Here is a 17,154-nt window from a genome sequence, read left to right as displayed (position 1 = left end):
ACCACCCTGCCTCTGGTGCTTTGCTCTGGCAGCTCACGTGGATGCCACAACTCCGAGAGCTGTTTGTGGGACATCATCCCGTGTTATCGGTAAAGCTGACTAGGGATGCCACAGCCCAGGGCTCTCTACACTCCCCCTAGCCGACTGCAAGCACCCTAGCAACCGAGGCAGGAGTCACTCATGCTCACAGCTTCAAGCCCTGATGAGAGTGTACATAACGGCTCACAATAATCATGATGACCACTGTTTACTGAGCACTTACTCTGCACCAGGCACGGTTGTAAATGTCTAATATGAAATATTTATTTAAAACTCAAAAAAAAAAAAAACTCTGCAAGGCAGGTGCCACAGCCATTATCTATGCCTCACAGGTGGACACGCTGAGGCAAAGGGAAGTCAGAGATGGCACGGCTGGTAACTGAGGGATACAAATTGAAGCCCAGCTAGCTAGGATGTAGAGCTCACACTCAGCTGCGTTCCTCCATCTCCTACCAGTTCTACCTAGTTTATGACACAGTGCTACTGTAATGGCACATCTTCTCTTATTCTATCTGTGTGTTGTGTCAACTGGTCACTAGAAAATCTAGGAATTTGTTGAGAGGTGTACACCTAAGAAATAGAAGGTCCTGATTTACTCTCAGCTTCCTGGTCTCTCTGTTGTCACAGCCTTCCAACTTATAAAAAAAAATCCAAGTTCGAGATAGGAAATACTGTGAAGGACCGCTGCTTCTGCCTTCCCACTTCCATCTACAGAATCAGTGAGCAGGACCCTCTGAGCAGTGGCTTCCAGACAATTCTCTCTCCATCTCTTCCCTTCTAGAACCTTCTATACTTTAGAGTATATATCCTTCGGACAGTGTACTCCTACTGAGAAAGTCCTGAGGGGTCAACTTCGCCTCAGCCATCTCTCCTGTTTGGTGTGCTTCAGTAGCATCCTGCTTAGCGTGTGTCATACCAACAAAGCCTTCTGGGTTTTACAAAGAGTCTAAAGAGCACTGGGATCCAAGGGGCAGGCATTTCAGCAGAGGAGTGGAGTAGCCATTGTTCTATACAGACATCGTTTTTCCAGTGCACAACTCTGAAAACATGATACCAGGCAGCTACACTCAACTCCTTTCAAGAACATTGCCATCCGTCAAAAGCCAGTTTCAGGCGTGATTCAACAGTGGGCTGCCTAAAACCCTGCTGGACTCCATTCTCCACTAACTCAGCCCAGGTTTTTCTACCTTGAGAGAGAAAGCTAGACTTCACTCAAAGCTAGAATGACTTCATACAACCCAAATGGGAGTCACCGAGAAAGATGCGTGGCCTTACTGCTTACTGTCTTTGGCTAGAATGTGAAGACAGCTGTTGGTAAGACGAATGCATGAATTAGCATAGATTTAGAGACACAGATCTGGGTGTTCTGAAGTGACAAACCTCAAAGGGAAGGGGGGCACCTGGTCCTTTTCGCCCCATTACTCCAGCTCCCAAAGCTCATTATCTCAAGTGTAGCACAGGCTCTGGATGTTTCCAGATCTATTCACTAGTCCACCCGACCAACTTAGCTCTTTCCTCTCTAGTCTTATTTCTATGTGGGTATCACATAGGCAGTCACTTGCCTATGCCTTGACCTCTTTGCCCTAAGAATCAGTCTTGCCCTTTCTCTATCCTATAATGTATGGGAAACTCTGTGTGTGTGTATGTGTGTGTGTGTGTGTGTGTGTGTGTCTATATAGACACCTCTGCTCAGTCCCTTGACAATGAGTTTCTTTCTACCTAGGTTGATCAGTAGGAGGGAGTGGGTGGAGACTACACACTGCCCAGGAGTCTGCCACAGTGACTGTGAGTGGCTGAGTCTCCAGCGAGCTGTGTGCCTCCACAGACAGTTCCTCCCTCTCTCTGTGGGCAGCCTCTGGTCTCAGTCTTTTCGAAGTCCACTTCTTCCTTTGTCCTGGCCCTTTCTAACCATTACTAATCTGGGCTATCCAATGGCCTTGTTCAGCTAGGCTTTTCTGCTCCTCTCCTAACTTGTAACTAGCTCCCTACAATAAATTCTCTCAATTAAGCCGCCTGGCATATTTCCCCAAGTCTCTTGCTGGTCGCACCTAGATAATTGTATTAGCACTTTAATGGTCTCCCCACCTGCTAAGCCACCTGCCGCAGGCCACCAGACAGGCACTGAGAAACACAGGTCTAACTGTGACCAGAAAACACCAGAATCTTCTTGATACATCCCATTCCCCTGGCTTATTTAGGACCTTTGCTTGCTAGGGCAAGCTTCCTCCAGTGTCCCTGTCCTTTGCTTCCATGGAAACACTCCGGCCTGGCCATTTGAGGTGACCTATCAGTTTCTGAGATATGCTAGACTTTTCTTCTCCCATTTTAGTACTCTGGAATATTCAGTTCTCTCTTTCTGAAATCTGTTCCTGTTTCTCCAGTGACAAACTCCTCTGTTCTACAAGACCCCAGCACAAGTGCATGTCCTGGCAGAGGCCTTCGTTCCACTCCCTCAGTCAGAAATTTCTGTCTTCTACCATACTCCTGTGGTTTCTTGTACATTGCTTCTTGTGACCTTGGTTATTTGCATTAATCATTATTTTCTATGCCTAGTCTTCTCTAACTGTCAAGATTCTTCATTGACCTATCTTTTTCCATCTCTATGCTGATAGAAAACAAACTATTGTCTCAAAGGTAGAAGGGTCATAATAAACATTTGCTCACTAAGTGAATGAATAAATGAATGAGATTCTAAGAGAGCTCATGAAGCCGAGTGGTCATGGCGCATGCCTTTAATCCCAGCACTTCAGAGGCAGAGGCAGGCGGTTCTCAGTGAGTTCAAGGTCAGCCTGGTCTATAGAACTAGTGTCTGGACTACTAGGGCTACACAGAGAAACTGTTTTGAAAAATGCCAGAGAAGGGGGGAAAGAGGGAGGGAGGGAAGGAGTGATAGGGAGAGAGAGAGAAAAAGATAGATTGACTATTAAAGAGGCCTCATAATCTGTTAAGAGTCCAAGGCTCTGAGAATAGGAAAGTAAGAAAGGTCAGTGGGGTATTACAAGTGCAAAACCAATAGAGATTTTTTTTTCCCCACATCTATCACAACTGTATGGGAGGAATTTGGGTTTTGAGTGAGTTTCAATCACAAGCCTCATTTTAATCCATGGGGACTCAGGATTTTGTTTCAGGAAAACTTTGATAAGCAAGTCTAAAAGGAAGTACCTAAGGGACATCTGAAGGGGCCACCTTCCCCTTCCTGCCTGGAAATGCATGGGTTCGGTTTTCCTTCCCTACTTCAGTTCCTCCTCTTGTGTGACATCTCTGTTAACTGCCTTGCAATAATTATAATTTCTGTACAATGTGGTGCTTAATGAGGAAGTGAAACTGACAAATGTTCAGACTAGATTTAATCCAATTATGCAACATCTTGATCCAGATTTCCAACTAAAGGAAAAACCAACTGGTGAATTGTGAATGAAAATTTATTTGCCATAAAAGACGGGAGTTGCAGGGGGGAAGTGGTGAATAGTTGTCAAGAGAATTCTTGCAATTCTTCACTTTAATGGATTGACTCTTCCTACATTTGTAGCTGAGAAGCTGAATTAAACCTTCAAGCAGGGCGAGTCAGACAGACGCCTGCTGCCGGGGCACAGGGACCTCGTATAGAGATGCACAGTGTGTGGAGTAGAAGAGGCCACTGTGGCAAAGTGAGGATTTTTCTGATCCTCAGAAGTGGGGCTACTTCCAGTAGGACTTGTTCCTTGGCGTCTACAGATGTCTCCTTAGCATCAGGAGACTACAGCAGTCTGCTTGGCAGAGCGAAGGTGCAGGAGTAAATGTAACAGGATCTCCTCATTTGAAGCTCTGTCTAAATGAGGAAAGGGGCGTTTGAAGCCAGCCAGGTGTGCTAGGCCCCAGGAGGCAAGATTAATATTCATAAACATATTAGAAACAGAGGAGGTTAGGAGACAGATGTGAGGCCCGGGGACCGGGGTACTGATTGGTACCAGGGAGGACCCTGAGAGTATAGGAGGAGCTCAGAAGGTAGAGACAGAGACCTTGGTTTGATCACCAACACCTTACAAACTGGGTAGGAGCACACAGAACCCTTTCCCCCACACTCCAAAAGTAGACAGTTCAAGATCTGGAGTTTGAGGTCTTCCTTGGACTCAGGTGGTTCTTAGGTCTTGGACTACATAATGCACTTAGCAGCCTGAGACTCTAACCTGCCCATGCCTCACTCCAAACACAGCATTTTAGCAGCCTGTTAGAAACCTAGGCCCTCCAACCTCTGCATCAGGCTTCCCACACACCCGTCTCTGAACAACGGAATAAGACTCCCTGCCTTCATGGGCCCATCTAGAAAAAGAATAAAACTGACAAACACATAGTATGTGTCAATGAAAGTTGTGTGGCTGCCTGAGTCACACACACTAGGGTTACATTCCTGGCTCTGTCGTTTACCAGTTCTCTGAGCGTGGGTGATGGAGCCCGGATGCCCCATTTTCTGTATGTTGCAAGTGCACACACTACCAAGGCCCGTGATAAGGGAGAGTGACAAATGAAACCCAGAGCCCAGGCTGCCCACAGTATATAACAGATGCTCTGTAAATTCTAGCTACTATGTTCACCGCTAAATTAGCCTTAAATTCCTAGTACACCTGGTTAGTACCTGGTACCATAAAACCAAGGAAGGCACTGAATTGCAGGTCGAATGGCAAATCCCATTACTGGGATGTTTATCACTTCCAGTGTGGTTCCCTTTTCAGGGTACGCAGATCCACTGCTTTCTTGAAGGAAACTAGGAAGGACTGTGTTTTCTAGATAGCTGTTCCATGGCAGAAGCTTGCTCAGGGAGTTGACTTGATTAGCACCCGATAAACTGCTTCACATCCAAAGCACTAACTTCACAGGACAAACCCATCATTCACTGCTCTGTGTCTCAGAGTGCGCCCCTATGAGTCAGGGAGATAAAGAAACTAGAGTAGGCCTCAATGGTATCTGATTTGGCCGTGGAGGCATTAGGAGAAGCTTAAAGGATAAACACTGCCCATCGTAGACGGACATGGGAGCAAATGGAACATAAATAGGCAAGTAATTTTGAACCCTTCACAAGATAAGTGATGAGGAACCATTTATGTTGCTCCAATATCTTAGGAGAAGTGGACTGTCCACTCAGTGGCGCTGCCTCGCCCTCTGGACATCAGCTCTGATGGTTTAAAAGCTTCTTGTCTTGAGCCCACTTTTACCATCTCTTGTCATGTCACTGGTGTCTCATCTCTTGGTGATAAATAGAAGCAATAAAGACCAATTGAGGCAGCAAGCATCAGGAGTAGCTTAGCGACCTGGGACTCTATCTGGTCTGGGCTATGCACATATGCCTCCTGTAATAATGCGCTTAGCAGCCTGCATGTATGTGCACATACTATGCATACACCTCACTCCAAACACGGCAATTTAGCAGCCTGTTAGAAACCTAGGCCCTCCACCCCCTGCATTAGGCTTCCCACACCCCTCTCTGAACAACGGAATGAGTCTCCCTACCTTAACGATCATCAAACTGAGATCCTAGTCAGTCTTATTCAGGTTATGTCTTGGTATAGAGGGTAGGAAAGAAGCAAGTCTGGGCTAAATTTTTTTTTGTGTGTGTGTGTGTGTGTGTGTGTGTGTGTGTGTGTGTGTGTGTGTGTAATAAGGTAAACTGTGTCCTCAAAGTGAATGTTTGGCAAAAGAAAAAAAAAGAAAAAAGAAAAATTCCTATTCACCTTCTTATGCTCATATACTGTGCAAAATAGATCACCCCCAAAGTACACTTCTTAGTAACCAGGCTCTTTTTCTGTACCTCATAAAAAGGAGGCCCTACACAGAAATCAGGGCCCCTGTGTCTTGTCACTCATATGGTCCACTGACAATTTTGACAGTGAATTCTTCTTTACTCTGTGCTGTTGCTACATCTGAATAAAATTTCCTTGCCACTTGGCCATCTGTGTATACCTCTGTTTTATTCTTGAGTAAGAAGCTGAGAATGTGGACAAAACCCAGTCCAGACACTGGCTACTGCTAACTGCACCCTTCTCGATACTGACTTCTCTAGGAGGGTCTCTCGCGAGCAGCTCTAGCCTATTTGAAGACAGTGATTTCACAGGCACTGAACCTCCCAGGGGTCGAGGTGTCAGAAGATGACGGTCAGTGCTTTTATTATGCAGAGCAGGAGAAACAGCTTCAGGAAGTTGAAGAAACTGAGAAAGATCTCAACCAAAGTAAGGAAGAACTTCGGGGAGGCATCTGGCTGTTCCTTCAGTTCTGAATCCATGTTTCATTTCAAGGCAACTAATGTCCGATTCAAGGTATCAATTTGATCATCATCTTATTTGCCATCATGCCTAGACTCTTAAGAATCTCAGTGAGGCTGAGTTTTGAAGGCTGGGCATGGAAAGCAGATTCTGACAGGATGCACAATTATTATTGATAATCAGAAAGTCTTTTATGCCTAACACCACTTACTAGATAAGAGTTTTAAGTGGGGGCAATTACAAAGTTCAGGATTAAAGATTTCCCCCCCTTTTTTTCCGGCATAAAAATGTTACAAAGGGTCTGGGCGTGGTGGCGCACGCCTTTAATCCCAGCACTCGGGAGGCAGAGGCAGGCGAATTTCTGAGTTCGAGGCCAGCCTGGTCTACAAAGTGAGTTCCAGGACAGCCAGGGCTACACAGAGAAACTCTGTCTTGAAAAACCAAAAAAAAAAAAAAATGTTACAAAGGGGATGACGACCATGGAGAAGAAAGATGGGCTTGTGTCATTGAAACAGCCAAGTGTAGAACGGAAGTCTCATTCTCCTTGGTGTCACAGAGTCTCAAACAGGTACTCAGGCGCCTGAGTGCACCTCTCAGTTTAGCAGCCCCACACTGGGACTAAATCACTCTCAAAGGCTAATACAGTGCATAAAGCTCTCAATAATAAATGCAGTAATGCCACACTTAGCAGCCTGTGTCTCCACTCGGGACTGTACATTCCTGATAGTCACCCCAAAGGCCAGGATACCTGGCTGAAAGCATCCCAGCATTAGGAGCTGGCAGATGCAAAGAATGTCTGTATTCTTCTCTTTTTGATACGGGATTTGATGATGAGTCCAACAGCCCATAGTGCTGCTAGGTAAGGTCAATATGGTCCCAGGCGTCAAAATACTCTGCGATCTAATCAGTCACCAAGGGGCTGGCATTGTGCCTGAGGTTTGTTCTGATCCTGCTCATCTACAGAGCTTTGCTCAAGGTATAATTTCTGTCCTAAAATCTTCCCGTCTCTCTACAGCTAACATCCCATCATCACCAAGCCTGTACGCCCTTGGCATTGCAAGACCTTTCCATAAAAATATACCTATGAAGTTAAGATTACAAAAGAGATTAGCCCTCTGTGCAAACTTCCTATCATCCAGACCAGGAAAGGAGATAAAGTGTATATTTCTAGGTGAGGGTGGGATTAAGGATTATTTTGGTTTAGAGTTCCCAGGAAATGGTGCGGGAAGGGTGCGTGTATGTGCGCAGGACAACCCTAAGGAAAAAAAAAAATCTGCTAGAAGGACAGCCTAGACTCATGGTAAAATAAGCATGCAAAGGAAAGAAATCAGGGTAAGAAAAGGCTGAGATAAGTTATGAGTCAGGTGGAAACAGAGGTGGGTGTACAGAGAGGTAACTGAGCAGGAGGAAGCAGGCAGCGAGCTTTCGTAAGCAGCTGGGTCTTAAGCAAGGTGGAGCAGGGGATGAGCATTGAGAAGCAATACATTCTAATAATCCCCAAACTCTGGCATCTCTGGTTCATTTGATATTTCTGGTGTCAAGGTCATTGTCGCTGACACATGTGGTGCTGAGCTGCTCCCTGGGGTTCTGGGACAGTGGAGGTGGGCTCATGTCACCTTCAAGACCCACTGGTGTGCATGTGTCTGTTTACAGGAAGAGGATTTACCATCAACATCTCAAGGAGACCAGAAATCCCAGATAGTGTTCCTTCAGAGACAGGATGTGATTCCTGTCCCCTGGCCGTTCACAGATAATTAGGTAAAAGCAATGGAATGACAGCTCACGACTTCTGAATCATCACTGGGCTCTGTGCTGATGGAGACAACCTCACAGCACCCTCTGACAAACCCACTAAGACAGGCACCAGCATGAAGCTTCACGTTCAGAAGAACAAATCCAGACTAAGAAGAGCGAATACAACAGCCAAAGTCACAAAGCTCAGGAATGAATGTTGAGGCTAAACTCCAATCCAAGTGGCCCCAATCACAAAGGCCATGCTTCCAGTCACAGAATTCTGCTCTCGAACAATAATGAAAACATCATTACAAGCTCTATACAAGTGAATTCAAAACCGCAGTTTCTTAGGGATTCCAGTTGCAGAGAAAATATTTTAACAGAGTTTTGAATCTCGAAGCAAGAATGTTCGTAGCGTGACTAGTGAGGTGGGAGGGGAAGATGGAGGTTGGTGGTGAGAGAAAGGAGAGCACATGAGAGTCTGATCACCTAGGCTGTCTCCAGGCGCATATAGTCAATGGCTGAGGGCTCTAGGTTGGGAGGCTAGGGTACTCAATGAGCCAGCCTACAGAGTGAACAATCAGAAATCACTCCAGATAATGGCAAAATATAGGCAAGGCAACATGAAAAGAAAGCAGCATTGAGGAAGCAAATATTTTTCAACTTGATTATTATAATTCAGTAGTGATTTCACATGTCAATGGAAATAAATGGATTGCATGAGATTCTCTCCCATACACTTTCCATGTATTCATTAGCCTTGGCACTAAATCTACATTATCTACCAAAATGTACTGCCTATTTTCTAGATGTGAATCTAGGATAGACTGGAATGACTTTGGCTGAAGAATGCCTTAGACTCAGAGGTCCTGGGTGACTCCGCTCGCACTCTGGAACCCTTTGTCACCACCACAAAGTGACTCTGACCTGTTGGAAGAGGAGACATTACATGGAAGAGAATGTTTTTGCCTTTCCCGAGGCCAGCCTGGTCTACAGCTAACCAAATCCCCGATCTGTGAGCTGGCTCAACAGAGATAGGCTGCCCCTTGACACACAGGTAGCCTAAGTCATGTAAACCAAGGAACCCTGGGAAAGGCTGAAGGAAGAAGAACCACATGGCTAGGGAAAGGCAGAAGGAAGAACCACCATATGGCTAGCTCACAGACCTGTAAGGAGTGAAGAACAGTGGTGCTTGCACCTGAGTTTTGTGAGTAGATCATTTTGTGTTAGTACATTGTGTGCATGTACCTCTCTTCTATACCTCTTGCCCAGCAAGTCTTTAAATGGGAATGAGTCTCCATTTGAGATGTATTTGAGGTTACATTAAAAAGAGTATTCAGGTCAAAGAAAATTGAGAAATTCTCAACTTATGTAATATATATTCATAACTCAAAATATATTCCTATTGCATATTCATGCATAAGTACACATTAACATTCATAGTATATTTTAAAATGTATTAGACACCTGAAAACATTAACAGTTCGATTTTTTGGAATCACTGATGGAACATCTCATTGGCCAATGCTCCTGCAAACACCAGCTTGGAAATGTATGCTGTCTGTCTTTGCTCTGTTGAGGAGACAAGTAGACCTCAAGAGCCACCATAGGCTGTGCAGGCAACTGACTGGCTGGAGTACTAGGTCTGCGTGTCTCCTTTTATCTTGTTCATATATGTTATATTTCCATATAAACTTCTATTTTTTTTAAGGAAAGATTACAGCTAAATGAGGTTTAAAATTAAACTGTGCAATTGCTATTTTAAATTCTAGATGATCTAAAAATAGGTAAGAGATATATTGATTCGCTCTTAAAAATGCAAGAATTATAGTGGTCTTCAGATGAGTATGTAGTATAATCAATGGACCTCCATCCTTTCTCTAGCCTTCTTTATGACATTATAAATAGCTCCAAGGCGTTCTGGGTAGAAAGCCTATGTAGATTCTTAATTCTGTTAGGCCATCTCCTCACTATTTTATTATGTACTGGTCTCTCTTCAGAAAATGTTAAGCACTGTAATGACTCTAAACAGTTTCCATGGGACTGCTGCTCTGGGCCCACCCCTAGGCAGCAGAACACAAAACAAAACCCCAAAATAACTTCGCCAAGTCAGCAAAATGTTTTGGCCTTGACTGCGGCAGAGCTGCTGATGTGGGAGGAGAGAGGTGCAGGTGTGCGTGCGTGCATGTGCGTGTGTGTTTCCATGTGTGTGTTCAGAAGGCCATCTGTCAGCTTGGTGTTCCAAGCTATGAAGGGGAAAAAAAAAAAGGACCCACACATATTTATGAAGGTTGGAGGCAGCACAGGGCACAAGCTGTGGAAGGCAAAGTGCAGGGTGCGGCTGGGCAAGGGGCTGCTACAACAGTGAACGTTGTCTGCATCTGAGATCCTGCTCTGGGGGGAAGAGAACTGAAGACATAAGCTTTGGATCCAGAGGCATTCATTCTTTACCCAGTCATTCATTTTCAGTTGTGTTCATTCACTCGCTCTCACACACCTGCTGGGCAGCTATTCTGTGCTAATGCAGTCAGGTCACTGATAGGGCATCATCCCCATCCGCCGTGGGCATACAAGTAATTTAAAGCAAATGTATTTAGTTCTATCCATAGATGCTGTATACTGAGTGCTTGATATCAACTCTGAGAATCCAATGGTCACAGTTTTCTATCGCCCTAAAGACTAAATAGAGAGAAGGACCCAGGCAACCTCACAAAAGAGGTAATGAAGTCAGGACTCAAACCCAGATTTCTGTCTCAACATGGGACATCACCTCCATGCTCGAAGACAGCTAAACTTTAGGCCCAGTGCTGGATTCCTCAACTACAGCAGCTATAATCTCTCTGAATACTTTTGGGGCACACAAAAGCCTGTGGCTCATGCAGACAAATTAAGAAGAAAACAACACTCACTGTTATCATTGCAAAGAGAAGCACAAAAGCCCACAGAAAGGCCAGTAACCCTGTTTGAGGTAAAGAGAGCTTCCCAAAGGAGGGGCACACACAATCTGAGAAGTTGACTGTCCCCCAGATTGGTCACAACTGTCAGCTCAAGCATTGCTTGTTTCAGCAACACAGAGTGATGAGCCATGCAATTTGCCTCCAGGTGGGAGATGTGTAGTTGTGGCCTCACAGCTCCCTCGGAACCTACCTAATGTGCACAAGCAGGGTTCCCTCTGCTTCCTATCTTTCTGGATGAGGACAACAAACAAATGGGGCAGCCTGGGTAATTGCGGAAAGGGTTCTCACAGCAGAGAGCTGCCCTCTGGGAGAAATACATTGTCAGAGGGGCGGGGCTTTATGCCAAAGTTTGCAGGGCATCCAGACAGCAGAGCAGAGGGCCCGAAGGGAATTCACGAATCTCTGTGAGGTTGGCATAACTGAGACTAGCATTCCAAGACACATACTATCTTCTCTTCAACTCTGTAACTCCTTTGGGTAGTTGAAAAACCTTGAACCAAGGGTTGTAGAAACTCTACCAAAGCTTGTAGGGTGGGGAGGAGCAGGAGCTAAATGTCTGTGTTTATGTCTGTAAGCTACAGCCTGAGCCTCATGCCTCTTGCTTTTCTCAGGCCTTTGAAAATGTAGAAATTTGTTAGCCCACTGGGTAAGTCTAGGCCTTCGGAAACAGCAATCAAGCAGCCAATGCAACCCATCCATGTGTCTTCCACACAAAACTTCTCATATCTTTAGGTAACAATCTTTTAGGGTGTTGACAAACAGGGAATCCCTTGAAGTAGAAGAACTAGGAATTCTCATAGATTCCTTCCATAGGATAGAGTCAATTGTCTTTCATTAAATATTTTTAAGCTTGCTTCCAGCCTGGCATCCAATTACCAGGGTTCACTTTTGGTAATACACACTTTTGGTAATACAAGAACCACAGGAGACTCATGGAGGTGTTGGGGGAAGACATGCTGTTCATAGGGGAATCAGTGTTACAGGGCCACAAAGATAGGGGTGATCAGAGCAGAAACCCATGTCTCCCTGATAATTGGAAGAAGAAACATCAGGCAGCAGACAGAGCAGCAAGAAGGCAGGGTCTGGAGAGCTGGGCCAGAAGAGGGGCAAGAGACTTGTGAGCCAATGGAGCCCTTTAGACAGCCTGTCTGCCAGGCCAAGAGGCTTAGGGTTTTTTCCCCTTGGAACTATTAAGCATGGAGAGGGTGTGACCAGAATGGCTAATAAAATCAGAAGAACTAGGGCAGCAAATAGAGCCTGTTTCCTCGAATATCTAAACCTGTCAAGGGCAAGTGAGTCAATCCAGCCCCAAACCGAGCTGAAGGAAACAGTAATGGGGGGGGGGGTGGACCAATCGAAACCCAAAGAACAGGCCAGCCCTCAATGCTATTGGCATTAGGAATCCGAGTTTGCCTTCAGTGCCAGGGTAGAGCTCAGTTTTCCTTTCTGGTTCAGATTCCTAGGAGACCCTCCAGCAGATGGGGTCCAGATACACTGGACATTGTCCTTACCATGGCCCCACCCACCTGCTATTGTCTCTGCAGGCCTGCTAAACAGGACCTTTTCTGCAAGTCTCTCTAATGGTATGTGTTCTTACATACCTCAAAGGCCCGGACTAGCCCCCCTCCTTTTTTTTTGGTCCTTTGAAATGTCTCAATCATTTTCAGATTGGATGGGTAGAAAGAAAAAAAAAAAAACCCAACAGTGTCCTATACTTGACCATGTACTATAAAGCTGTGGTTTGAGCCTTTTATTCTGGAATACCTGTGACCTTGAGCCCCTCAGGCAGAGCTGTTTGTATTATCCAACCCCATCCCTTTCCACTCACAGGAACAAGAGGAACAGTGCTTTGTCCTGCACATTTGTACCATTCTTCCCTTAAGTCTCTGTCCCCATATTCATGAGAAGCCATATGTTAAGACTAGTTCTGGAAGAAGAGGCCCCCGTCAGGTGCAGCCTCTGTGTGAATCTGGCCGCCGAGGTACATGTACTTACACTTACAGGTTGACTTTTTGGCACATCATAAACACCTTCCTTCTTTTGGCTGGTGGGAACCTAGAGAGAAATCAAATTCAACAGTCAAAACACTGGGGTTCCATTTTCATTCTTTTTCTCTATGTAGCCCTGGATGGCCTAGACCTTGCCCTGTAGACAAGGCTGGCCTTGAACTCATAGATTCCCCTGTCTCTGCCTCCCAAGTGGTGGGATTAAAGGTTTGTGCCACCATCATCTGGCTTAGTGTTTCACTTTCAAAGCAGTAAGTCATCTCTGCAAGTTTGACTGTCCATGGGCTGGGCCCTAAGACAGCTCTAGGACGCAGCCCCGACACAGCGTGTTAGCCGTGAAGACCTCAAGCCAATCTCCTTCCCTTGAGGACAATTTATCAGGACAGGGGTAACTATCTTATAATAAAATTTTTGCTCTTGAGCCTTTCTTAGAATCAAAGAATAGCTATGGAGACCTCAAGTATTACATGGTGGAAATGAAAAACCAAAACAGAACAACAACAACAACAACAACAACAACAAAAAACCCAACTTCATTTGATTAATCCTACAGGAGGTTCAGATGTTATGATTTTCCTTGATTTAACTACAAACAGTTTGCAGTTGAGCATACATGTCTCTGTGCTAAGATTGATGTGTTATAAAACAAAACAAAACAAGTCCCTAGTACCTGTCAGCTTTCTACTGGGGTCCCAAATAAGCCACCTGCCAATCAAAGAAAGGGCCCATATGACAGGGAAAGTAAGACACCAGGATCTAGAAGTTCCTGATTAAGCTGACACCCCTCCAGATCTCCCCTCACTTCTTTCCCTTGCTCATGCATCTGGTTTCCTGGGGCTACTTGCTGACTGCAATACGCTGAGCAGGTCATCAGTCCCCTCTGGCTTTGCTGCTCTCAATAGGCCTGACCGACAATGTATCTCACTCAGGTTACGCTAAGAAGCAAAACGGGACACTGGATATCAGACGAGCAAGAACGATGGAGCCCCACAATTCTGCAATATGGCGGGATGATGATCTCCTTTGTCACACATAATCATATACATATGTATATGAACACATTTTGTGATATTAATAGTGTTGAATACTTCTCTAATGTGTCAATCAAGGGCTCCGCACTGAAACATTCCAGATTGGAAGCACTCATTAACTGCTCCTCCCCCCAACTGCCACGGCTTTGCTCTCCTCTGCAGACACCAAGCAGCAGTGGATTTATAATGTCCTGACAGTGGGACTGTCTTCCCAGCAGGCTGGATGCTCCTCAGGAGCAGATAGAGTATGTCACAACCAGAAGGCCCGCTTTGAATACCCGCTGGGTAAATCTTCCATACAGCAGTGTGGGGGATACTGAAAAAAAAAAAGATTGCTTGCCAAGCACAGGCCAGCCAGCTATTCCATCCCTGAGAGTAAGAACCTGAACTGACATGTTCAATTCTCCTATATTTACCTCCGTTTAACTTAAACTCCTGGTGCCAACCCTACCCTCAAACTATAGAAAGTGAGGCTGAGAGATGTTGTGGATTTTGCCCCAAACTTCAGACCTGGTGGTGTCCAAACCCAGATCTTTTGGGTATCAAAATAAGATGTTTAGTCTTAATATTCCTAGTTAGTTAGTTAACATGGCACTAGGCAAGTCCCAGCAGCTGGCAGGGTGGCAAATATTCCATTTTCCATAAATAGCGATATAATAACCAGGATAAGTCATTCAGAACTATAGCCATTCCTCTCTGTGATGTGGAGGAGGAAGATCAGGCCTGGAGAGGGACCAGCAGTCAGGGATTGGGGTGGCCAGGCCCTGCAGCTCAAGCAGTTCGCTGTTTATTGCTACACTGTTCAGGCGGCTGCTTCAGGCACATCCTTCTTTATGGAACACCATGCCCTGCATTCCCAGAGGCCCATGCGCATCCTTGCAGAAAAGCAGAGCTATGAGTAAGCACAGCCAGGTGGAAGATGCCCTTCCCCAAGCCCAGTCTGCAGGTATCCAAGGGAGAATGTCATTTCTTTGGTCCTGATAACTGGGCTCCATTTAGAAGGAATCCTCCCCCGAATGTCTAGAGTCCTTGTTAAGGAGGGCCAATAAATTCCCAGCCCTCACTTTTGTTTTCAGTAGCTCACCCTTTACTGAGCAGAATGAGGAGTGTTCTGTTGCCTGTAATTCACTGCTCACTACGGGCACTTAGCGCAGTTGAACTGCGGCTGCTTCTCAATTATCCCCGCAAATGGAGCACAAGCCCTGCGACGGAGAAACCCAAACTGTGCATAATTGAAAACACTTTTCTACTTGGCTCTCCCATGGGTGAGATATCAATCTGCTTGTTTGTCCTTTAAGATTTATCTCTGCCAGGACATCTTCTCACCAGTCCTGCCTCCCTCTACCAAACCTGGTTTAGAGGTTTTTTTTTGTTTTTTTTTTTTTTTTTTTTTTTAAATTTATTTATTTATTATATTTAAGTACACTGTAGCTGTCTTCAGACACTCCAGAAGAGGGCGTCAGATCTTGTTATGGATGGTTATGAGCCACCATGTGGTTGCTGGGATTTGAACTCCGGACCTTCAGAAGAGCAGTCGGGTGCTCTTACCCACTGAGCCATCTCACCAGCCCTGGTTTAGAGGTTTTGGATGGCTTCTTTTGTTTCCCAGCTACTCTTTCACGATAAAAGTCAAGTCCCCAAGTACCTGCTCTATGTCAGGGAGTGTGCCTTTTCCAGATAGGGAGAATGGAAGGTACAGCCCCGAGTCAGCAGAACTTCTTGGGTTGGGTGAGATGGAACTATACACAGGCTACTAATGCAGAGTGTGAAACAGGCTTTTTCTACTCATGGGAGCTACGACAGCACGTGCTGTCTCTGTGTGTCTCTAGGACCACAGCTCTGTAAGCTTGCTCAGCACAGGGCGCATACACAGTTCTCCTTGTACTCATCAAACATTCACCGGTGAGGGCTAAGGTCTGGCTCTGCACATGTGATCTGTTCCATCTCAGGGACCACTGCGGCATACAACAATGATGTAGAGGGTTAACATTTTAGATGAAGCAGTGAGGATCTGGTCCCTAACCCCGCCTTGGGTGTAGGGTGGGTGAGTTAGAGGAGGAGTCACGTTGCTCTCTGAGCCCCAGTTTCCTCTACTGGTTGGCATGAACATCTAGGGGATTATCTCTAAACTCCTTAAGGACAGGGACCGTGCAATGGTCACTGTTAGTTTCCTAGGGGCTCGTCAAATACTTAGGTGCCCACACATACACTTCTCAGTGAACAAGTTAAGTAGACTTACACCTGAAGTGATACACACAGAGGGCGCATTCAGGTCATCAGTGTGGTAATTATGTGTGGAGAGGCCATTCAGGGGTGTGTTGGGCAGCACAGGGCTAGCTTTACTGTTTTAAGTTGATACTTAACACCTGGGGAGATTAACAATAAGCTCTGAATAAATGAAGTGAAAAATACCCACTTGGAAAGTGAGAGACCCCACTTGTGGACTGGAATCAGAGCCCCTGATGTTGGCACTCAGATTCCCTTATGTTGAAAATGACAGCCTCCGTTTCTCTTCTCAACTCACCAAATGACAGAAAGGTCACTGGTAAGTCACGTGTAAATTGCCCTGTGCTGTTTTAAAGAGAACTAATGTTTTCTGAGGCACGTGACACAAGAGACAATTATGATTATTAATAGGAGGAGGCATCGCTCCCCCTTGGAAAGATGTCTCATTGGGCAGGACAGCAAAGCCAGGCTTCCGCTTTCTGAGGGGCTCTCCCACAAAGTGAGCCCCGTAGGTAGTTTCTCTTTCTGTTAGGACAGAATCATCAAAAGTGGTGCCCGATGATGACGATGACGATGATGATGGTGATACAAAAGTAAAAGGAAGGGATGGCTACACAGAAGCGTCTGTGGACAGGGCGTATCAGAGCATTAGAGTGTGGAGCCCACATTGGACTATCTGCAATTCACAGTCCAGGAAGCTGAGAGGCAAAATTTATGGATATCATCCAAAGGCATAAAAAACTGAAAGGCTACTAGGCCTTGGGTCTCTGTGTGCTTCCTTCTAGAAACAGGGGCCAGGATAAAAATGAGATCACTTTGAACCACAGTAGTAGAAACAGTGAGATGCATGCAGCGGGATCAGCGATGTAGTAATTGACAACACACACACACATACACACACACACACACACACACACACACACACACA

The 17,154-nt window shown here is 45.5% G+C and overlaps 1 protein-coding gene across 4 annotated transcripts in view; it reads right to left on the bottom strand.

The window, feature by feature from the left end:
• Positions 1 to 17,154, bottom strand: part of Dab1 (DAB adaptor protein 1) — a 1,123,238-nt gene that overhangs the window by 41,898 nt on the left and 1,064,186 nt on the right. For all 4 annotated transcript variants that reach the window (XM_029539573.1, XM_029539575.1, XM_029539574.1 and 1 more), the window contains one exon: positions 12,959 to 13,018. In XM_029539573.1, the coding sequence (XP_029395433.1) occupies positions 12,959 to 13,018 (60 nt within the window). The remainder of the gene's footprint in view (positions 1 to 12,958; positions 13,019 to 17,154) is intronic.

The sequence above is a fragment of the Mus pahari genome, chromosome 6 (genome assembly GCF_900095145.1).
Source record: "Mus pahari chromosome 6, PAHARI_EIJ_v1.1, whole genome shotgun sequence".
NCBI lineage: Eukaryota > Metazoa > Chordata > Mammalia > Rodentia > Muridae > Mus > Mus pahari.
Note: the sequence above shows the minus strand (reverse complement) of the source record. Positions and strands in the feature narration are given on the sequence as shown.